Below are 23,754 nucleotides of genomic sequence, written 5' to 3'. Positions count from 1 at the left end.
ATTGTATAATTTAATGAACACTGGATTTCTTTCCACCTCTAAAATTCTACATTATTACTTGAGGAGCTCATAACTACAGAGTCATCCAGGAAAGAAAATTCTCTACTGTTGTAGGTCTGGGCACGGGGAACTTTGGCTGTGATGGCAGCCCTGGAGGCTTCTGAAAGACACGGCCCAGACTGCCATTCTGAGTCCAGTGACTTCCATCCACTGTTGCATTCTTTATTCTGCATCAGTGCTGTTCCTGCTCGGACCACCAATGACATCCTTGTTGTTAATTAAATAGACAGTTTAAAGAACTCATCTTCCTTAATCTTTCTCTTGATAGCATGTTCTCTGACTTCTAAGACACTATTCTCCACTGATTCTCCCATTGCCTTTCTGATCACTCTTTCCCAGTCTGCTTCCAAGGTTCTCCCTTCTATACATGTCCCTTAACTACTGGTGTTTATCATCCCCTCAGTCACTGATGGAGTAAACATGATTTGAGCACTCACTATAAGGCAGGTTCTGTTCTAAACACTCATTGATGAGATAGACAAGTCTGCAGTCTGGTAAAAAAAGAGGGGAACTCCATCAGTGGGTGAATGGATAAACAAAGAGTAGTATGTATACACCAAATAGACTATTCAGTCATAAAAGGAGAGAAGTGCTGATACATGCTATAACATGGATGAACCTGGATAATATCATGCTACCTGAAGGGAGCCAGACACAAAAGGTTATATATTGCATAAAAATGCCCATAAAAGGTAAATCTGATTAAAACAGATTGCAGATTGGTGGTTGCCAGGAGTACAAGGGGCCGGGAAAGCCAGGGAGCAAGGCTTGATGGGTACAGCTTCCTTTGGGGATGATGAAAATGCTTTGAAACTAGATAGAGTTGTGGTTTTAATACACTGTGATTATACTAAATCCACACCAAATTGTTCATTTTGAGATGGTTATTCTTTATGTAAATTTTATCTCAAAAAAGAGGGAACAGTTAATGACTAGAAACAAATTAAAAAATCAAAAAGTTATAAATACTATAAAAATTGATGAAAAGATAGCAAATGATGTGATAGGAAGTGATGACAGTGTGGGGGATGACTTTAGGTTAAGTGGCTAGGAAAATGATTACTGAGAAGGGGACATTTAGGTTGAAACTTAAATAACAAAAAAGGATCCAGCCTTGCAAAAATCTGTGACGTAGAGAGTTTTGGGCAGATAGAATGACTGGGGCAAATCTATTTGGCAAAACAAAGTTTGTTAAGTTTGAGAACCAGAAAAGAGGAAGTGAGTGGTCAGGAGCTAAGAAGTGTGTAATGAAATAGGGACAGAGAAATAGGCAGGAGAACTCCAGATCTGTAGACAGTAGGCCATGGGAAGCTATTAGGAGTTTATATTAAAGCAATGGGAAGCCTTGAGAAAGTTGCAAATGGTAGAGAATATAATCTGTTTTTAATATTTTTTGAAGATCCATTTGACTACCAAATAAAGAAATTATAGATGGGCAGAGGTAAAAGTGGAGAGAACAACTGTCAGGCTATTTCAGTAGTCGAAGCAAGAGATGGTGGAGGTGGAGCCAGGAGGTGTTGGATCCAGGAAATATTCTGGAGAGCAAATGAGACTTGACAGTGGATTGGCTGTGGAGAATGAGGGAAAGAAAAGACTCAAGAGATGACTCCTAGGATCTCTGCTTGAGCCTCAGGTACATAGTAGCACCACCCTCTGATGTGGAAGACAAGGAAGGAGCATTATTAATGGAGAAAATTCATTGTTTCCAGGTTAGACATTTAAACTTAAGTGTTTACTAAACATCCAAATTAAACAAGCAATAGGATATGTGAATCTGGTGTTCAAGGAATAGATCAGAGCTCAAAATAAAAAAGGGGCATTTTAATGAGCATGAGACTGATACTTAAATCTATCAAACTAGATGATAATACTTAGAAGAGTGTAAATGGAGCTTTCCCAAACAAACCTTAGACCATAATGTTTAGTGCTCCAGTGGGAATCTTCAAAGAGGGAGGAACGTCTGGTGGTAAAAGAGGTGGAGTGGGACCCAAGGGGTGAGGTTTATTTGTAGAAGCAGGGTCATTAAGAAGATAAGATGGAATAGAATCCACAGTGTGGGTAGAAGGAAGGGTCTCTGAAACAGAATGTGGCTTAAACTATGGCTCTAAATGCTAGTGGCATGGAGGGATGAAGGTCCTGAGAAAGAGGCAAGGCTACGTGGCCGTGGTTAAAGAAGTGAGCATACTAGGGAAGTGCAGGAGAATGGCCGGGCAGTGCTAACTAACCATGTGAATTTGTGCTCATGAATTTTAAGTGAAACTAGTCCCTGTGTAATGTAATTTCTCCCCCATTCACTCGCCCAGCATTCAGCCACTCAGGTACATGCTTGGTGCAAGCAGTTTTAATTAGGCCTGAGTTTTACCATGTGTCTAGCATTGACCTAGGATAAAGGGAGGGACAAGTTGCTGAATGGCTATCATGCTGGATATGGAATGCTAGCATAGTTAGAAAAGGGAGATATGAGAGAGTTAGATATGAGAGAGTGGGAATACTAGACTAAGTCAGTGGAAGCATACTAGGTGCGTTACATAAAATCTTTATTAGTAAGCAGTGCAGTTATCACTGACGACAGTGTCAAGAACGTGACCGTGGGAGTGGGTGCCTAAAATGAAGTGTTCCCCAGGATTCCACTTTTCCATTTCTTCCTCTTCTTTTATTTTCAGATCTTGAATGATTTCAATCAGAGTCACAGCTTTAATTATTACCTATAACTTCCAAATATACCTCTCTGGTCCACACCTGTCTTCTGAGATTGGGTCTGATATATCCCACTGTCTACTTGACAATCTGTGTCCCAAGTCACCTCTAACTCAGCATTATTCAGATTTGAATATATTTCCTTCATTAACATATTAATTCAAAAAATTATTGAAACCATACTTTGTGCAAGAATCTATGCTAGAATCTGGGGAATCAAAAGTAACTGAGACATTACCCTTAATGGGCCTCTTTTACTGTCTTTTCCTTTCTCCCTCCATAACTAGCATTGATGTCATCCAGTCACTCGAGCCAGAATCTAGGAGATGATCGGTCTGAAGTCAGGTTTTCTAGAACCTGAGATGAAGATTCTTGTAAAAGTGATTTACTAAGGGAGTATTCTCAGTAGAAGCAATGAAGGAAGCAGGCTAGGAGAGGGGAGGAAGGCTAGATAAGGATGAGATCTTAGTTAGAGATTAGTTTAGTCTGGTCTCACCAGGAGTTGGAACATGGATTGCACAAAAGAGTTGGTTCCCATGGAGATAAGAAGTTTGGCCAGTGTGGGTTTGTTTGTTTTCTATTGCAGTATATTGATTTACAGTGTTTCCAGTGAACAGCAGAGTGATTCAGTTATATACGCATGTCTATTTTTTTTAAGATTCTTTTCCATTATAGGTTATTACAAGATATTGACTATAGTTCCCTGTGCTAAACAGTAGGTCCTTGTTTATTTTACACAAGTAGTCTGTACCTGTTAATCCCGAATTCCCAATTTATCCCTCTCCCACTTTCCTCTTTGATAACTGCAAGTTTGTTTTCTGTCTGTGAGTCTATTTTTGCTCTGAATGAATTCATTTATGTCCCTTTTTTTTAGATTCCAGTAATAAGTGATATATGACTTACATCTGTCTGTGTCTGACTTACATGATTTAGTATGATAATCTCTAGGTTCATCCATGTTGCTACAAATTGGATTACTTCATTCTTTTTTATGCCTGAGTAATATCCCATTGTGTGTGTTATGTGTGTATGTATATAGATGCATGACACACATTCTTTATCTGTTCATTATTTAGGTGCTTCCATGTCTTGACTGTTGTAACTGTTACAGTGCCGCTATAAACACTTCGGGGCATATATCTTTTCAAATTAGAGTTTTCATCTTTTCCAGATATATGCCCACGAATGGGATTGCTGGATCAGATAGTAACCCTGTTTTTAGTTTTTTAAGGAACCTGGATACTATTCTCCACAGTGGCTGCACCATTACATTCCCACCAACAGTGTAGGAGGGTTCCCTTTTCTCCACACCCCCTCTGGCATTTATTATTTGTAGACTTTTTGTTGATGGCCATTATGACCTGTGTGAGGTAGTACCTCATTGTAGTTTTGGTTGCATTTCTCTAATAATTAGCAGTGCAGTCCATGGGGTCACAAAAAGATGGACATGACCTCGCAACTGAACAACAACAGATAATTAGCTATACTGAGCAGCTCTTCGTGTGTTTGTTGACCATCTGTGTGTCTTCTTTGGAGAAATGTCTATTTAGGTCTTCTACTCATTTTTTTCTTGGATTTTTGTTTGTTTTGTCACTGAGCTGTATAAGTAGCTTGGATATTTTAGAAATTAGGCCTTTGTTGGTCACATTGCTTGCAAATATCTTCCCCCATTCTGTAGGTTGTATTTCCATTTTCTTTATTGTTTCCTTTCCTGTGAAAAAGCTTTTAAGGTTTATTCAGTTCAGTTCAGTTCAGTCGCTCAGTAGTGTCCGACTCCTTGCAACCCCATTAACTGTAGCATGCCAGGCCTCTCTGTCTATCACCTACTCCTGGAGTCCACCCAAACTCATGTCCATTGAGTTGGTGATGCCATCCATTCATCTCATCCTCTGTTGTCCCCTTATCTTCCTGCCCTCAATCTTTCCCAGCATCAAGGCCTTTTCAAATGAGTCAGCTCTTCATATCAGGTGGCCAAAGTATTGGAGTTTCAACTTCAACACTAGTCCTTCCATTGAATACCCAGGAATGATCTCCTTTAGGATGGACTGGCTGGATCTCTTTGCAGTCCAAGGGACTCTCAAGAGTCTTCTCCAATACCACAGTTCAAAAGCATCAATTCTTCAGCGCTCATCTTTCTTTATAGTCCAACTTGCACATCCATACATGACCACTGGAAAAGCCATAGCCTTGACTAGATGGACATTTATTCGCAAAGTAATGTCTCTGCTTTTTAGTTTGCTGTCTAGGTTGGTCATAAGTTTCCTTCAAAGAAGTAAGTGTCTTTTATTTTCATGGCTGCAATCACCATCTGCAGTGATTTTGGAGCCCCAAAAATAAAGTCAGCCACTGTTTCCCCATCTATTTCCCATGAAGTGATGGGACCAGATGCCATGATCTTAGTTTTCTGAATGTTGAGCTTTAAGCCAACTTTTTCCCTCTCTTCTTTCACTTTCATCAAGAGGCTCTTTAGTTCTTCACTTTCTGCCATAAGGGTGGTGTCATCTGCATATCTGAGGTTGATATTTCTCCCAGCAACCTTGATTCCAGCTTGTGCTTCCTCCAGCCCAGCATTTCTCATGATGTGCTCTGCATATTAGTTAAATAAGCAGGGTGACAATATACAGCCTTGATGTACTCCTTTTCCTATTTGGAACCAGTCTGTTGTTCCATGTCCGGTTCTAACTGTTGCTTCCTGACCTGCATACAGGTTTCTCAATAGGCAGGTCAGGTGGTCTGGTATTCCCATCTATTTCAGAATTTTCCAGTTTATTGTGATCCACACAAAGGCTTTGGCATAGTCAATAAAGCAGAAATAGATGTTTTTTTCTGTAACTCTCTTGCTTTTTCGATGATCCAGCAGATGTTGGCAATTTGATCTCTGGTTCCTCTGCCTTTTCGAACACCAGCTTGAATATCTGGAAGTTCACAGCTCATGTATTGCAGAAGCCTGGTTTGGAGAATTTTGAGCATTATTTTACTAGAGTGTGAGATGAGTGCCATTGTGTGGTAGTTTGAACATTCTTTGGTATTGCCTTTCTTTGGGATTGGAATGAAAACTGACCAACCTTTTCCAGTCCTGTGGCCACTGCTGAGTTTTCCAAATTTGTTGGCATATTGAGTCCAGCACTTTCACAGCATCATCTTTCAGGATTTGAAATAGCTCAACTGGAATTCCATCACCTCCACTAGCTTTGTTCATAGTGATGCTTCCTAAGGCCCACTTGACTTCACATTCCAGGATGTCTGGCTCTAGGTGAGTGTGAGTGATCACACCATCGTGATTATCTGGGTCGTGAATATCTTTTTTGTATAGTTCTTCTGTGTATTCTTGCCACCTCTTCTTAATATCTTCTGCTTCTGTTAGGTCCATACCATTTCTGTCCTTTATTGAGCCCATCTTTGCATGAAATGTTCCCTTGGTATCTCTGATTTTCTTGAAGAGAACTCTAGTCTTTCCCATTCTGTTGTTTTTCTCTATTTCTTTGCATTGATCACTGAGGAAGGCTTTCTTATCTCTCCTTGCTATTCTTTGGAACTCTGCGTTTAAATGGGTATATCTTTCCTTTCCTCCTTTGCTTTTCACTTCTCTTCTTTCTACAGCTATTTGTAAGGCCTCCTCAGACAGCCATTTTGCCTTTTTGCATTTCTTTTCCATGGGGATGGTCTTAATCCCTGTATCCTGTACAATGTCATGAACCTCCATCCATAGTTCATCAGGCAATCTGTCTTTCAGATCTAGTCTCTTAAATCTATTTCTCACTTCCGCTGTATAGTCATAAGGGATTTGATTTAGGTCATACCTGAATGGTCTAGTGGTTTTCCCTACTTTCTTCAATTTAAGTTTGAATTTGGCAATAAGGAGTTCATGATCTGAGCCACAGTCAGCTCCTGGTCTTGTTTTGGCTTACTGTATACAGCTTCTCCATCTTTGGCTGCAAAGAATATAGTCAGTCTGATTTCGGTTTTGACCATCTGGTGATGTCCATGTGTAGAGTCTTTTCTTGTGTTGTTGGAAGATTGTATTACTATCAATTTCTCCTTTTATGTCTGTTGACATCTGCCTTATATATTGAGATGTTTCTATGTTGGGTGCATATATATTAACAGTTGTTGTACTTCTTGAATTGATCCTTTGATCATTATGTAGTGTCCTTTGTCTCTTGTAAGAGTCTTTATTTTAAAGTCTATTTTGTCTGATATAAGTGTTACAACTCTGGCTTTCTTTTGAGCTCCTTTCACATAGGATATCTTTTTCCATCCCCCCACTCTTAGTTTTATGTGTCTCCAGATCCAAAATGGGTCTCTTATAGGCAGCAATATGCCAGTCTTTTGATCTTGGATCTTTTTGATCCATTTAGACCGTCTGTGTGTTTTGGTTGGAGCATTTAGTTCATTTATATTTAAGGTGATTATTGATATGTATGTACTCATTGTTATTTTGTTAATTGTTTTAGATTTGTTTTTGTAGGTCTTTTATTTCCTTTATTTTTGTGATTTGATGAATCTCTTTACTGTTATGGCTGGATTCCTTTTTCTTTTTTGTGTGTATTGTTATCATAGATTTTTCAGTTGTAGTTAAAATGAGGTTTAGTATAGCAGTGTATATATATGTGTATATATATATAATTTTATATATATATGTATAGCAATCCTTACATATAGTTATATGTAAATATTTTAAGTTGCTGATCTCTAATTTGAAACACATTTAAAATGCCTTGCATTTGTACTCTCCTTCCCTCACAGTTACCATGTTTTTAATATCATTTTTATATCATTGTTTTGTGTGTCTCTTAACTGCTTATTGTGGAAATAGATAATTTTACTACTTTTCTCCTTTAACCTCCCTGCTAGCTTTGTGTGTGTATGATTTCCTACCTTTACTTTATGCTTTCCTTTACTAGTGAGATTTTTCCTTCCATAATTTTCTTGTTTCTAGTTATGGCCTTTTTCACCTAAAGAAGTTCCTTTAATATTTATAAAGCTGCTTTGGTGGTGCTGAATTCTCTTAGCTTCTGTTTGTCTACAAAGTTGTTTTTTTTTTTTCTGTTTGTCTACAGTTTTTGATCTTTCCATCAAATCTGAATGAGAGCCTTGCTGGGCAGAGTATTCTTGGTTGTAGTTTTTTCCCTTTCACCATTTTAAATATATTTTGCCACCCCCTTCTGAACTGCAAAGTTTCTGCTGCAAAATCAGCTCATAACCTTTTGGCAATTCCCTTGCATTTTATTTGTTGCTTTTCCCTTACTGATTTTAGTATTCTCGCTTTAATTTTTTCATTCTGATTACTGTGTGTCTTAGTGTGTTACTCTGTGGGTTAACCCTGTTTGGGAGTCACTGTACTTCCTGGACATGGGTAGCTATTTCCTTTCCCAGGTTCAGAAGATTTTCAGTTATTATCTCTTCAGATATCTTCTTGGGTCCCTTTTGTCTCTTCTCCTCCTGGGACTCCTTTAATGCAAATATTAATGCAAATATTAATATATAATGCAAAACTTGATATTGTCCCAGAAGTCTCTTAAACTGTCCTCATTTCTTTTAATTCTGTTTTCTGTTCAACAGCAGTGATTTCCATTACTCTGTCCTCCAGCTCAGTATTCCATTCTTCTGAATCATTTATTCTGTTATTGACTCCTTGTAGTGTATTTTTTCATTTGAGTTATTGTATTACTCATCTCTGTTTGGTTGTTAATTATAGCTTCTAACTCTTAATTTCTAATTTCTTACTCTGTGCATCCATTCTTCTCCAGAGTTCCTTGATCATCTTTATGATCATTACTCTGAACTCTTTCTTGAGTAGATTGCCTATCTCCACATCACTTAGTTCTTCTTATAAAGATTTATCTTGTTCCTTGATTTGGAATATACTCCTCTGCCAGCTCATCTTGTCTAAGTTGCTGTTTGTATTTTCATGCATACAGTAGATCAGTTAACATTGCTTGACCTTGGAGAAGGTGGCCTACTGCGTCTGAGCAGTGCACTGCCCTGTTGTTGCCCAAGCTAGAGGCTCCCCCTGAGAGGGATGCAGGGTCCTTCTCCTGTGGCAGGCTGTGTGGGTGGTCAGGGAGCTTGGTCGGGCCCTCGTCTGGCTGGTTGCCAGACCCTGTCTTGTGCACACTGTGCTGGCTGCTGTTTAGTAGGGCATGGTCGTGAAATGCCTGGCTATGGAATCCGAAGGAGGCTGGGCTAGTGCCGGCTCACTGGTGGGCAGGATCAGGGTCCCAAACACTGAGGCTTTTTTTTTTTTAATTCACCCATTTCTTAGTCAGTTTTTCCATGATAGGATTAATATCTTCCAAATTAGTTTTTTTTTTATTTGTTTGTATTAGTTGGAGGCTAATTACTTTACAGTATTGTAGTGGGTTTTGTCATACATTGACATGAATCAGCCATGGAGTTGCATATACTCCCCATCCCACTCCCCGCTCCCACCTCCCTCTCCACCCAATTCCTCTGGGTCTTCCCAGTGCACCAGGCCCAAGCACTTGTCTCATGCATCCAACCTGGGCTGGTGATCTGTTTCACCCTAGATAATATACATTTTTTGATGCTGTTCTCTCGAAACATCCCACCCTCGCCTTCTCCCACAGAGTCCAAAAGTCTGTTCTGTACATCTGTGTCTCTTTTTCTATTTTGCATATAGGGTTATCATTACCGTCTTTCTAAATTCCATATATATGTGTTAGTATACTGTGTTGGTCTTTATCTTTCTGGCTTACTTCACTCTGTATAATGGGATCCAGTTTCATCCATCTCATTAGAACTGATTCAAATGAATTCTTTTTAATGGCTGAGTAATATTCCATGGTGTATATGTACCACAGCTTCCTTATCCATTCGTCTGCTGATGGGCATCTAGGTTGCTTCCATGCCATGGCTATTATAAACAGTGCTGTGATGAACATTGGGGTGCACGTGTCTCTTTCAGATCTGGTTTCCTCAGTGTGTATGCCCAGAAATGGGATTGCTGGGTCATATGGCAGTTCTATTTCCAGTTTTTTAAGAAATCTCCACACTATTCTCCATAGCGGCTGTACTAGTTTGCATTCCCACCAACAGTGTAAGAGGGTTCCCTTTTCTCCACACCCTCTGCAGCATTTGTTGCTTGTAGACTTTTGGATAGCAGCCATCCTGACTGGCGTGTAATGGTACCTCATTGTGGTTTTGATTTGCATTTCTCTGATAATGAGTGATGTTGAGCATCTTTTCATGTGTTTGTTAGCCATCTGTATGTCTTCTTTGGAGAAATGTCTGTTTAGTTCTTTGGCCCATTTTTTGATTGGGTCATTTATTTTTCTGGAATTGAGCTTCAGGAATTGCTTGTATATTTTTGAGATTAATCCTTTGTCTGTTTCTTCGTTTGCTATTATTTTCTCCCAATCTGAGGGCTGTCTTTTCACCTTACTTATAGTTTCCTCTGTTGTGCAAAAGCTTTTAAGTTTCATGAGGTCCCATTTGTTTATTTTTGTTTTATTTCCAATATTTTGGGAGGTGGGTCATAGAGGATCTTGCTGTGATTTTTGTCGGAGAGTGTTTTGCCTATGTTCTCCGCTAGGAGTTTTATAGTTTCTGGTTTTACATTTAGATCTTTAATCCATTTTGAGTTTATTTTTGTGTATGGTGTTAGAAAGTGTTCTAGTTTCATTCTTTTACAAGTGGTTGACCAGTTTTCCCAGAACCACTTGTTAAAGAGGTTGTCTTTTTTCCATTGTATATCCTTGCCTCCTTTGTCAAAGATAAGGTGTCCATAGGTTCGTGGATTTATCTCTGGGCTTTCTATTCTGTTCCATTGATCTATATTTCTGTCTTTGTGCCAGTACCATGCTGTCTTGATGCCTGTGACTTTGTAGTAGAGCCTGAAGTCAGGCAGGTTGATTCCTCCAGTTCCATTCTTCTTTCTCAAGATTACTTTGGCTATTTGAGGTTTTATGTATTTCCATACAGATTGAGAAATTATTTGTTCTAGTTCTGTGAAAAATACCGTTGGAAGCTTGATAGGGATTGCACTGAATGTATTGATTGCTTTGGGTAGAATAGCCATTTTGACAATATTGATTCTTCCAATTCATGAACACGGTATGTTTCTCCATCTGTTTGTGTCCTCTTTGATTTCTTTCATCAGTGTTTTATAGTTTTCTATATATAGGTCTTTTGTTTCTTTAGGTAGATATACTCCTAAGTATTTTATTCTTTTTGTTGCAATGGTGAATGATATTGTTTCCTTAATTTCTCTTTCTGTTTTCTCTTTGTTAGTGTATAGGAATGCAAGGGATTTCTGTGTGTTAATTTTATATCCAGCAAGTTTACTATATTCATTGATAGCTCTACTAATTTTCTGGTAGAGTCTTTAGGGTTTTCTATGTAGAGGATCATGTCATCTGCAAACAGTGAGAGTTTCACTTCTTCTTTTCCTATCTGGATTCCTTTTACTTCTTTTTCTGCTCTGATTGCTGTGGCCAAAACTTCCAAAACTATGTTGAATAGTAGTGGTGAGAGTGGGCATCCTTGTCTTGTTCCTGATTTCAGGGGAAATGCTTTCAATTTTTCACCATTGAGAATAATGCTTGCTGTGGGTTTGTCATATATAGCTTTTATTATGTTGAGGTATGTTCCTTCTATTCCTGCTTTCTGGAGAGTTTTAATCATAAATGGGTGTTGAATTTTGTCAAAGGCTTTCTCTGTATCTATTGAGACAATCATATGGTTTCTATCTTTCAATTTGTTAATGTGGTGTATTACATTGATTGATTTGCGGCTCTTAAAGAATCATTCATTCCCGGGATAAAGCCCACTTGGTCATGGTGTATGATGTTTTTAATATGTCGTTGGATTCTGTTTGCTAGAATTTTGTTAAGGATTTTTGCGTCTATGTTCATCAGTGATATTGGCCTGTAGTTTTCTTTTTTTGTGGCATCTTTGTCTGATTTTGGAATTAGGGTGATGGTGGCCTCATAGAATGAGTTTGGAAGTTTGCCTTCTTCTGCAATTTTCTGGAAGAGTTTGCGTAAGATAGGTGTTAGCTCTTCTCTAAATTTTTGGTAGAATTCAGCTGTGAAGCCATCTGGTCCTGGGCTTTTGTTTGCTGGAAGATTTCCGGTTACAGTTTCAATTTCCTTGCTTGTGATGTGTCTGTTAAGATCTATTTCTTCCTGGTTCAGTTTTGGAAAGTTATACTTTTCTAAGAATTTGTCCATTTCTTCCAAGTTGTTCATTTTATTGGCATAGAGCTGCTGGTAGTAGTTTCTTATGATCCTTTGTATTTCAGTGTTGTCTGTTGTGATCTCTCCATTTTCATTTCTAATTTTGTTGATTTGTTTCTTCTCCCTTTGTTTCTTAATGAGTCTTGCTAATGGTTTGTCAATTTTATTTATTTTTTCAAAAAACCAGCTTTTAGCTTTGTTGATTTTTGCTATGGTCTCTTCAGTTTCTTTTGCATTTATATCTGCCCTAATTTTTAAGATTTATTTCCTTCTCCTAACCCTGGGGTTCTTCATTTCTTCCTTCTCTATTGCTTTAGGTGTAGAGTTGGGTTATTTATTTGACTTTTTTCTTGTTTCTTGAGGTAAGCCTGTAATGCTATGAACCTTCCCTGCTTAGCACTGCTTTCACAGTGTCCATTGGTTTTGGGTTGTTGTGTTTTCATTTTCATTCATTTCTATGCATATTTTTATTTCTTTTTAAATTTCATGTATGATTTGTTGGTTATTCAGAAGCATGTTATTTAGCCTCCATATGTTTGAATTTTTAATATTTTTTCCCTGTAATTGAGATCTAATCTTAATGCACTGTGGTCAGAAAAGATGACTGGAATGAATTCAATTTTTTTGAATTTTCCAAGACTAGATTTATGGCCCAGGATGTGATCTATTCTGGAGAAGGTTCCGTGTGCACTTGAGAAAAAGGTGAAGCTGATGGTTTTGGGGTGAAATGTCCTATAGATGTCAATTAGGTCTAGCTGGTCCATTGTGTCATTTAAAGTTTGTGTTTCCTTGTTAATTTTCTGTTTAGTTGATCTATCCATAGTTGTGAGTGGGGTATTAAAGTCTCCCACTATTATTGTGTTACTATTAATTTCCTGTTTCATACTCATTAGCATTTGCCTTACATATTGCGGTGCTCCTATGTTGGATGCATATATATTTATAATTGTTATATCTTCTTCTTGGATTGATCCTTTGATCATTATGTAGTGTCCTTCTTTGTCTCTTTTCACAGCCTTTATTTTAAAGTCTATTTTATCTGATATGAGTATTGCGACTCCTGCTTTCTTTGGTCTCCGTCTGCGTGAAATATTTTTTTCCAGCCCTTCACTTTTAGTCTGTATGTGTCTCTTGTTTTGAGGTGGGTCTCTTGTAGACAGCATATATAGGGGTCTTGTTTTTGTATCCATTCAGCCAGTCTTTGTCTTTTGGTTGGGGCATTCACCCCATTTACATTTAAGGTAATTATTGATAGGTGTGGTCCCGTTGCCATTTACTTTGTTATTTTGGGTTCACATTTATACAACCTTTCTGCATTTCCTGTATAGAGAAGATCCTTTAGCATTTGTTGAAGAGCTGGTTTGGTGGTGCTGAATTCTCTCAGCTTTTGCTTGTCTGTAAAGCTTTTGAGTTCTCCTTCATATCTGAATGAGATCCTTGCTGGGTACAGTAATCTAGGTTGTAGGTTATTCTCTTTCATTACTTTAGGTATGTCCTGCCGTTCCCTTCTGGCCTGGAGGGTTTCTATTGATAGATCAGCTGTTATCCTTATGGGAATCCCTTTGTGTGTTATTTGTTGTTTCTCCCTTGCTGCTTTTAATATTTGTTCTTTGTGTTTGATCTTTGTTAATTTGATTAATATGTGTCTTGGGGTGTTTCACCTTGGGTTTATCCTGTTTGGGACTCTTTGGGTTTCTTGGACTTGTGTGACTATTTCCTTCCCCATTTTAGGGAAGTTTTCATCTATTATCTCCTCGAGTATTTTCTCATGGCCTTTCTTTTTGTCTTCTTCTTCTGGGACTCCTATGATTTGAGTGTTGGGGCGTTTCAAAATGTCCCAGAGGTCCCTGAGGTTGTCCTCATTTCTTTTGCTTCTTTTTTTTTTTCCCTCTGCTTCATTTATTTCCACCATTTTATCTTCTACCTCACTTATCCTATCTTCTGTCTCCATTATTCTACCCTTGGTTCCCTCCAGAGTGTTTCTGATCTCATTTATTGCATTATTCATTTTTAATTGACTCTTTTTTATTTCTTCTTTTATTTCTTTATTAAACATTTATTGCATCTTCTCAATATTTGTCTCCAGGCTATTTATCTGTAACTCCATTTTTTTTCAAGATTCTTGATCATTTTTATTATCATTATTCTAAAATCTTTTTCAGGTAGATTCCCTATCTCCTCCTCTTTTGTTTGACTTGGTGGGCATTTTTCATGTTCCTTTACCTGTTGGGTATTTCTCTCCCTTTTCATCTTGTTTAGATTGCTGTGTCTGGAGTAGGCTTTCTGTATTCTGGAGGTCTGTGGTTCCTTTTTATTGTGGAGGTTTTACCCAGTGGGTGGGGTTGGACGATTGGCTTGTCAAGGTTTCCTGGTTAGGGAATCTTGCATCGGTGTTCTGGTGTGTAGAGCTGGATTTCTTCTCTCTGGAATGCACTGGAGTGTCCAGTAGTGAGTTTTGAGATGGGTCTGTGTGTTTGGTGTGACTTTGGGCAGCCTGTATGTTGATGCTCAGGGCTATGTTCCTGTGTTGCTGGGGAATTTGCATGGTATGTCTTGCTCTGAAACTTACTGACTATTGGGTGGTGGTTGGTTTCAGTGTAGGTTTGGAGGCTTTTGGACGGTCACTTATTACTTAAAGATCCATGTAGTCTGGAGTTTTCTGGTGTTCTCAGGTTTTGGGCTTAAGTCTCCTGCCTCTGGATTTCAGTTTTATTCTTCCAGTAATCTCAAGACTTCTCCAACTATACAGCACTGATAATAAAACTTCTAGGTTAATGGTGAAAAGATTCTCCCCCGTGAGGGACACCCAGAGAGGTTCACAGAGTTACATGAAAAAGAGGAGAGGGAGGAGGGAGATAGAGATGAGTAGGAGAAGCAAAAGGGGGACTCAAGAGGAGAGAGACAGATCTACGCAGTTGTCTGATCCCAGAGTGTTCTCCGTAGCCCAGACACCCACAGAGATTCACAGAATTGAATTGGGAAGAGAAGGGGAAAGGAGGAAATAGAGGTGTTCTGAGGTGGAAAATGGAGAATCAAAAGTGGGAGAGAGTAATCAACAACTCCTGAATAAAAATGGGAACTGAATATTGGATTCTTAAATGTCCAAAATTTATATCACATACTGAAAAATAAAGGTTAAAAATCTAGAGTAGAGGTTAGACTCTTTAAAATATCAAAAGCAAAAACAAAAACAAAAAATTTTAGAAATATATATGAAGTTTGGTTTAAAAATAGGGCTTCTTTTTTTTTTTTTTTTGCAAGGTTATAGTGAAATGAAAATGAAAATTCAGGAGTAGTAGAGGAGTAACAGAGGACTTTAAAAGGAAATAAGAGCAAAAGAAAAAGAAAAAAACAAGAAAAAAAATTTTTTTCCTAATTAAAAAAATTGTAACAATCTATGAAAATGAAAGTTAAGGAGTAATGGGGGAGTAATGGGGAATTTTAAAAGAAAATAAAAGAAAAAATAAAATGAAAAGAAAATTTTATTTTTTAATTAAAAAAAAAGTAAAAATATATCTAGGAATTTCTCTGGGGCTGTTGCGGTCAGTGTGGGTTCGGTTCAGTTTCAGATAGCTCCTCATCCAGCTTACACTTCTCGATATCTACAGGCCCCTTCCGGTGTAGTCGGGGTTATCTACAGGGATTTTAATCTGTTGCACCGGTCCCTTCTGAAGCGGTTCCCTTTGCTTATTTGGCTTCTGTTTGCCGGGCTCTTCAGGGCCTCATTTCCGCCCTGACACAGGCGGGCGGAGGTGGACTCTTGTTCAGGTTGCTAGTTCCGTCGCGCTGCGGGGAGGGGCTGACGCTGCTTTCCCCGTCTTTGCTGCTCAGGCTCCTGGCTGCTCTATATGGAGCCTGCCCTGTGCTGTGCGCCGTTCCAGCCCTCCGGTGTTCCACAAAAGCGCGGACTCGGCTGCGACTGCGTTTTGTGCCTTCCCAGCCCGAGCAGCTCAGGCAGCCAGGAGCTTGACAGGCGCACTTTCCCCGGGTGCGGCGAGCCTTCTCCCCCCCACCCCCCGCGGTCCCAGCCTCAGTTTCCGCCTAGGCCAGTCGGGTGCGTGCGCCTTCCCCCCGCCGCGTCCCCAGCCCCAGTCCCCGCCCGCGCCAGTCGGGTGCCTGTGCCCTGTGTCTCGCCGCGACCCTCCCGGCGGATGTCGACCATCCAGAATCTCAGGAGGTCTTTGGTTAGAAACTGGAGGCCTGTTTGCTGTGTGGCAGGGGATGTGTTCCTTGGGGCCGAGCCTGCCCCTTTCCCCTCCCCCCTGCCTCCTGCCTCCGGCGGGGCTGGGCCGGTCCACAGACGGCTAGCTCCTCTGGACTTGCTCGGTCCCTTTGTTCTGCGAACGGCCGGCAGTGTTTTCGGGCGGTTAATTTTCTCTGTCTCTTTTGCTCTCCCACAGTTTAAGTTGGTAACTCACAAAAGCTCCCTCCGATTGTCCTCAGGGCACTCAGGCCCAGTCCTCACCCTAAGCAATGCCGCCCGCTCCTCTCCGTTCAGCCCCCACTTCCTGGTGGCGGATTCAAGCGTCTGGGGTACTTTTCTGCTGGGAGTGGCTTTTAGGCATGTAATCTGTGGGTTTTATTTATTTTTCCCCTCCCAGTTAGGTTGCCCTCTGAGATTCAAAAACTTCCCCCAGACCCGCCAGTGCAAGGGTTTCCTGGTGTCTGGAAACTTCCTCTATTAAGACTCCCTTCCCGGGACAGATCACCGTCCCTAGCTCTTTTGTCTCTCTTTTTATCTTTTATATTTTGTCCTATCTCCTTTCGAAGACAATGGGCTGCTTTTCTGGGCGCCTGATGACCTCAGCTAGCGATCAGAAGTTGTTTTGTGAAGTTTGCTCTGCGTTCAATTGTTCTTTCAATGAATTTGTGGGGAGAAAGTGGTCTCCCTGTCCTATTCCTCCGCCATCTTGGCTCCTCCCCAAACACTGAGGCTCTTGCCCACTCGCTGGCAGGTAAAGCCAGATCCCAGGGTTAGTGCCTGCCTACTGTCAGGCAGACCCTGTTCCTGGAGTCTGGCTGCAGGGCCCAGGGATCCCAGAGCTCATATCAGATCATTATGGGGGAGGCAGTTCATGATACAGTTGAGTATGGGGACTAAGGTGTCTGGAGGTTGTGTTAGCCTGATAGTGATCACGCCAGGGCCAGCTAGTCCCAGGAAGGTCTGGTGTGCCTTGTAGGCTTATAGTTTTCCTGCTTCTGGTGTCTGCTCCCTGGTGAGTGAGGCTGGTCTAGAGGTTTGTGTAGGCTCTCTAGAAAGAGAGGCTGATGCCTGCCTACTGGTAGGTAGAGCTGGGTCTTGACCCTCTGGTGGTCCAGACCCTGTCTAGGTGTATCCACAGGTGGCTGTGTGTCCTTTCGTCTTTAGGAAGCTTGTCTGCTGATGGGTAGGGCTGTGTTTCCACCCAGTTAGTTGTTTGGCCTGAAGTGTCCCAGCACTGTCACATGGAGGCTGTTAGGTGGGGCCAGGTCGTGGCGCTAATGACCCAAGATATCAGCTGCCAAGAGTGTTCGTGCAGTTGAATGTTCCCCAATGTGTCTGACACCGGTGTCTTTGTCCCCAGGGTGAGCTGCAGCCATTCCCTGCCTCTCCAGGAGACTCTCCAAGGCCAACAGGTAGATCTGGCCCAGGCTCCTATCAAATTACTGCTCTTGCCCTGGGTCCTCGTACACGTGAGATTTTGTGTGAGCCCTCTAAGAGTGAAGTCTTTTTCTCCTAGTCTTTTGGGGCTCCTGCAATTAAGCCCTGATGGCCTTCAAAGCCAAATGCTCTGAAGGCTCCTCTTCCCAGTACTGTAACCTGGGCTGGGGATCTCGGTGTGGCGCTCAGGAGTCTCTCTGCTGTAGGAGAACCTCTGCAGTTTAATTATTCTCCCATGTGTGAGCCAACTCCCTGGGGGATGTGAGATTTCACTGTGTCAGGGATCCACTACCTGTCTTGCTGTGGTTCCATCTTACGTCGTTCATTGTAGATCTTTTCTGATAGATTCCAGTCCTTTTCTATGATCGCTGCTCTGCAGACAGTTGTGATTCTGATATGCCTATGAGAGGAGGTGAGCTCAGGGCCTGTCTCCGCCACCGTCTTCCCCACTGGTGTTTTGTACCCCCGTGTCAATAAGTCACTGCCCCTGAGAAGAGCGGGGACTGCAACTTCCCAGGTGAGGCAGGAGGCTCCAGTTCAGCCATAGGCCGATCTCCAGAGACGGGGCCACCTGTGAGCTGTTAGCACCAAAACCCAGGGCAGCTGGAAGACAGACGTGCCAGCTGGTGGCAGGGTCTGGGTAGACACGGGCAGCATCCATTCCCCTGCGCGAACCACTCAGACCCATGTTCTCTTCACACTGTTCACTCCATTCAGGCCTAGCTTCTCCAAGAGGCTGACTGGTCATGACTTCTGGGGCCACTTACAGGAGGAGGGTCAGTGGAACAACCTGTAGCACTTGATGCCATCTCGAGTCTCCTCACCCACTCTAGATCCCCTCCCCGCCAGCCAACACTCCTGTTGGTGCAGGTGGCTGGGCCACCTGGACCAGCTTCCTTGCGGGGTAAGCCCTTATTCCTGTGCCCTCAGCAGGGTGTGGTTTGCATCTGTACTTAAAACTGGGCAGGAGAGCACCGAGGGAGCCCCTCCGTGGACTGCCTGAGTCCCAGACATATTCTTCCCTGCCCCCGTGTAGTAACAGCCTCGCCCCTAATGATGCTCAGGTCAGGTACCTCTGCCAGTAGCACACCTCTTTTCTATGCCTCCGACCTGTTAGCATGAAGAGTCCTGTGACTAGATGCTGCCAAAGCTTTAAGTTTGTGGAGACTCCACGGTCTCACTCGGTGAGAGGCATTCCTTCTCTGACACTGAAGACCTGTAGACCAACAGAGCCTAAAGACAGAGAGAGAGAAGGTACAGATTCTCCAGGAGGGTGAACAGGGAGTGAAGCCATTCCTGCGTCCTCCCTTCTGTTCCCAGATCACTGTTACAAACACAGTAGCCTGTGACAGCCATTGATTTAAAGTCCACACCATGTCCTGAAGAATGGCTCGCCATGCTCATAGGACATGGTTGACAAGCTAACGCCTCAGCTGTGCCTTCAGAAAGCCTATCAGGTTCTCACCCTCTGAGGACAAATATGCCATCCATGGTAGAACAAGTGGACACCTGATCATGCCCTTACTGCCACACTCCTCTGCTGTAAAGTAGGTTCGTTTATTATTCTTCAGGATCTCAGGTCAATCCGCCAGTTCCTCTGTGAGCCCTCAGACAGTGGTGCTGGCCACAGCCCTGCAGGCAGGAGATACAGACTGTAGGATACACGTCAGTGCTGGTAAGGATGGCATACTGCCCTTTCTGCCCTTTCCAAGGTTTGAGGGACCTGGTGTAATCTGTTTGCCATCAAGAGTCTGGTTGGTCTCCTTGGATGCCATGTCAGGAGCTCAGCTTTGGTCTCTATTGCAAGCAGATGAGACACTCAGCAGGAACAGTCGCTAGGTGACCCTGGGTGCAGGGAGATGGTGCAGGTGGACCCATGCATAACTCCATGGGAATAGCCACGTCAGAGGCTAGGCCAAGTCATCCTGTCTGCTTCTTAGGTGCTCTGTCTCAGTCAGGGCTCACGAGCATGACAGGAACTGTCTTGCAAATAGTATAGTGATCTGCTGCAGGTGATTGTAATACAGCTTTCCCTTTGAAACTGGCCAGAGGCTTCACAAAGAGTCTACCACAATTTTTCTATACCACAACTTCTGGTATGAAATCTGCGAAGTCATTTCACCCAAGGAGCAAGATGGCTTGTGCCCCACTCCCAACTGACTGCAGAGCCCTTTCTTGCTCTGGGTCCTTCTTAAAAACAAACAAAACAGCCTTCTGTATCACATAATAAATGATTCAGATTATTCCTCCTGAGTGGAACATGCTGCCTCCAAAACTTCAAGAGACCTACCAAGCTTTATGCTTCTTTCATACTGATAAGAAATGCAAGGTACTTTAATTTGTTCTTGAAAAGATGTCCTGACATGCTCCATATCTCCAGACACCTACAGAGTGTCAAGCCCTGAATTGCTTCTGGGTTTCCCTCTTAACTCTCTGAAGTACCTCTGTCTTTCCGAGCCTTCAGCATGCTTACCAGTTCTTGGTCATCATGTCTTAGCACAACGCTCGTGTTACTATATCTGCAGTCTTTGGAATGTCCAGCTGATCCAGACTCCTCCAGAGTGTATTATGACGGCATCGTTAGCATAAAACATCATGTTGGGGCGAGAACGCGGATGTGTACTGTTGTCTGTCCCAGAAGAATGCTAGCTACTTCTGACCTTCCTCCTTAGTATTAAAAAGAATGTGTTTACCAGAATAACAGCGGCATCCCACGCCCCCAGACTGCCATATGCTATTGGAGTGAAGACGTGGTACCTGGCCCGGCAGCTGCGCTGGGGCTGCCCCGTGAGCTGGCTGCATGCCACCGCCCTCCACCCAGTCCATACACCCCTGCCAGAGACCAGGCTTGTGGACTAGGTTCCCTGTAAGAGTTCACCTGCATACAGATCGTGGACTCCTCTTAGGCTTTATAAAAATCCCAATTCTCCCAATAAAAAGTTGAAGAAGAGCCTGGGGGTGCTGCAGAACTAAAAAACAAAAGTAAAAATTTCCCCAACTTATTTTTTTAAGTAACCTGAAACATTAATTTTGAACGAAGCACTGTAAAATTACCTATCATTGCTCTTTATTCCTCAGTCACACATTTTGCATGTGTGTAAATAAGCACTAGACAGGTCACAGTTAACTGAGCACTTCCACACCACATGAAGGGTGCAACCCGGCACTCGTCACTGAGGTGATCTCAGCTGCAACTGGACAGACAATATTTACCCTCCTACCAAACATCATGCTTTTATCCCGCCTCACCTGGCTAACTGCCTGCAGCCATGAGCCCCCTTTTTAAGCCAGTTTTTAAATTTATTCCTTAAGGACCTCATTAGCAGTGACTACATTACACTGGTGTAGAGTTCAGCTTAAGATATATTTTTCATTCGGAGCTGCAGTGTTTGACACTTGGTCAGGGGTGAAGCATACCAAGAAATGCGAAGATTGTAAAAGGTCATGTGTTCCTCATCTAACTTTTTCTTCTTCTTTCTTTAGTCTCCCCCAGATATATCCTTTCCGGCTTCTTTGGCCGCACAGCATTTCCTTCTGGAGGAGGAGAAGCGAGCAAAAGAACTTGAAAAACTTCTAAATACACATATTGATGAACTGCAAAGACACACAGAATTTACTCTTAATAAATACACCAAGCTAAAACAAAATAGACACATATGAGCTTTTAAACGTTTTTATTTGCTTCCCCCACCCCAGGAAAACAAAGCTCTGGCAAAATATTTACAAAGCTGATTAATGAAACTGAGAAATTTTGTTCTGTTTTCTTGAGTAAATCATTTCTGTAAGGCAGCTAGAAAATAGTAAGTATTTTGTTTGATAAAGCTCTTTGTATTTCTGTATTAACATAATAAATTGTTCAACTATAGAGTTACTGTAAAATAAACATGACTTCTCCAAAAGAGAGAAGTCTAAGGAATTGTCTGGAATTAAATATGCAGCTTTCTCCCACTTTAGTCATGTGTATGGGAGCCCATTTCCTCTAACATCAAATGATGAGGGAAAGGGCTTTACTATATTCTAAGTATAAACAGATGAAGTGCAGCTCCATTGTACTAGGTTTGAAAATTCAAGGATTTTTTTTTTAATGAAAAATATTTAGTATTTTAAACTATGTAAATATCCTAAAACTTTTTAGAAAAAACCACATAGCTTACTGTTTCTGCATTCATCTTTGTAATGTCTTTCTGTTTTAACACAAAAAGATGTGGAACATACTATCTGCACACTTAAAACATTTGCCTAAGATTAATGCTTCATGTACTAATTACTCCATGGAAATAAGATAAAGTAGAAAGCATTGCTGTTACCTTCTCCTTTGTAATACCTCTGTTTTAAATATAATAAAGGAATGAGAAATTCTTTGGACTTAAAATGCAAATGCTACATCTGTATAAAAGAGTAATAGCATGGTAGTGAACAATAAAACTCAAGTTACAAATAAACAAGTGTGATAATCCATTTTTCTTTCTTTAAAAATGACATTTATATAAAGATTATGAAAAATCCCTGTTTCATTATTCCAGGTAAACCCTACAGCTTTTATAGTGTTATTTTTCTCTTTGAAGAAACTGAATCTCCACATACAGAGAGATAAGTCACGACGTCCTTTAGATGAGTGTCAGTGCCATGGGAAATGCAGAGCCCTGTTCGCTTCAGTGACACAGCCACGTGGATTTGCAGAGCTCTTGATATTTGCAAAAAGGCTTCACAGAGAATTATTTATTTCTACCCAGAACAAGCCTGGGAAGGGACTCAAGCTGTTAAGAACTTACTGTAGAATCATGGTGAGTAAGAAAGAAATGCCAGCGTCTGACTCCCGGCTCTGCCTTTTACCACTTTCCAGCGTCGCCTCTTGTGAGCATGCAGGTGGTGAGTAGCACTGTGGCTGCAGAAACCACGTTTCACAACAGAACAACGGCAGGTGCAGAGTTCCACGTGAGGAAAACAACCCGCGTTATCATTGGTTAACCTACTGAGTGATTTCTATCCTGGACACAAAGGATATTTTTCAGTGTTATCTTTAGAAGATGGGAAATGTTATCTTTAGAAGAGGCAAAGAAAATTTGTGTTTAGGAAAAGAACAGTCCATGGACAAATTCTAAAACCTTTATATCCCTAATACAAATGCAAACAATGCAAAAATTTAAAACATGCTACGTCTGAATGCCATTTCATTCTCTTCAGGGTTAACACATGATTGGAAATTGCATGCGGAAACAAAGATCTAGATGACAATTATCTTAAAATTTAACTGAGTCAGGGGGCTTCCAATGTGGCTCAGTGGTTAAAAAAAAAAAATCTGCCTGCAATGCAGGTCTCAGGGTTTGATCTCTGGTTTGGAAAGGTCCCCTGGAGAAGGAAACAGCAACCTGCTCCAGCATTCTTGCCTGGGACGTCCCAGGGACAGAGGAGCCTACAGTCTAGGGGGTCGCAAGAGAGTTGGACACGACTGAGCGCGCACACACACACGACAGAGTCAAGAGCATGAGTGTGGAGTGTGTCCAGGACTGACGGTGCCCTTGCCTCTCCAGATCACAAACTTCTGTCTTTGCCTTTGTTTTTTGTCTGTTTTTTATTGGCGTATAGTTGCTTTGCAAAGCAAGCTCCTTTTAAGTCACTATTTCAGCTTTCCTCTTCATACCCAGTGGTTTTCAATGGGTTGTGCTTAACAGCAGGATTCAACATTCAAAACAAATCACAGGCTGAGGCCCAGCACATACACTGTTGGGATAAAAAGCAAGCAGCTCTGGTTGAACATTGAAAGGAGAGGACTGAGGCCTGCCTGCTGCTCCTCCCGGTAGCCTCCCTGCTCTCCCCCCTCCCCCCGTCCTCCCCCTCCCCCCATACCCCTTCTCCAGACCCACCCCCTTCCCCTACCCTCCCCCTCCCCCGTTCCCCAGATCCAGGAGGCCACGAGCAATTGCCCCAGGTGTTGCTGCCCCAGCAAAAGGCAGAGGTCCTGTTATTCATCAGCAAAAAGCAGTTATAACCTCCTTTGTGTGACACCGACAAAATTCTGTAAAGCAATTATCCTTCAATTAAAAAATAAATAAATTTAAAAAATAATAAAAGGAAAAGGCTGAACCAATGTAAAAAAAAAAGTCTGTTTAGCCCATGATTGAGCTACAACATGATGGAGAAGGAAGAGGAGGGCCA

General features: G+C 41.6%; 1 protein-coding gene across 4 annotated transcripts in view; it reads left to right on the top strand.

Annotated features, from left to right (window-relative positions):
• Window positions 1-21,415, top strand: part of DEUP1 (deuterosome assembly protein 1) — a 121,693-nt gene extending 100,278 nt beyond the window's left edge. For all 4 annotated transcript variants that reach the window (XM_065936819.1, XM_065936821.1, XM_065936817.1 and 1 more), the window contains one exon: window positions 21,082-21,415. In XM_065936819.1, the coding sequence (XP_065792891.1) occupies window positions 21,082-21,258 (177 nt within the window). In that variant the 3' untranslated portion in view covers window positions 21,259-21,415. The remainder of the gene's footprint in view (window positions 1-21,081) is intronic.
• The last annotated feature ends 2,339 nt before the right edge of the window (window positions 21,416-23,754 follow it).

The sequence above is a fragment of the Muntiacus reevesi genome, chromosome 5 (genome assembly GCF_963930625.1).
Source record: "Muntiacus reevesi chromosome 5, mMunRee1.1, whole genome shotgun sequence".
NCBI lineage: Eukaryota > Metazoa > Chordata > Mammalia > Artiodactyla > Cervidae > Muntiacus > Muntiacus reevesi.
This window is presented reverse-complemented; position numbering and strand designations above follow the sequence as displayed.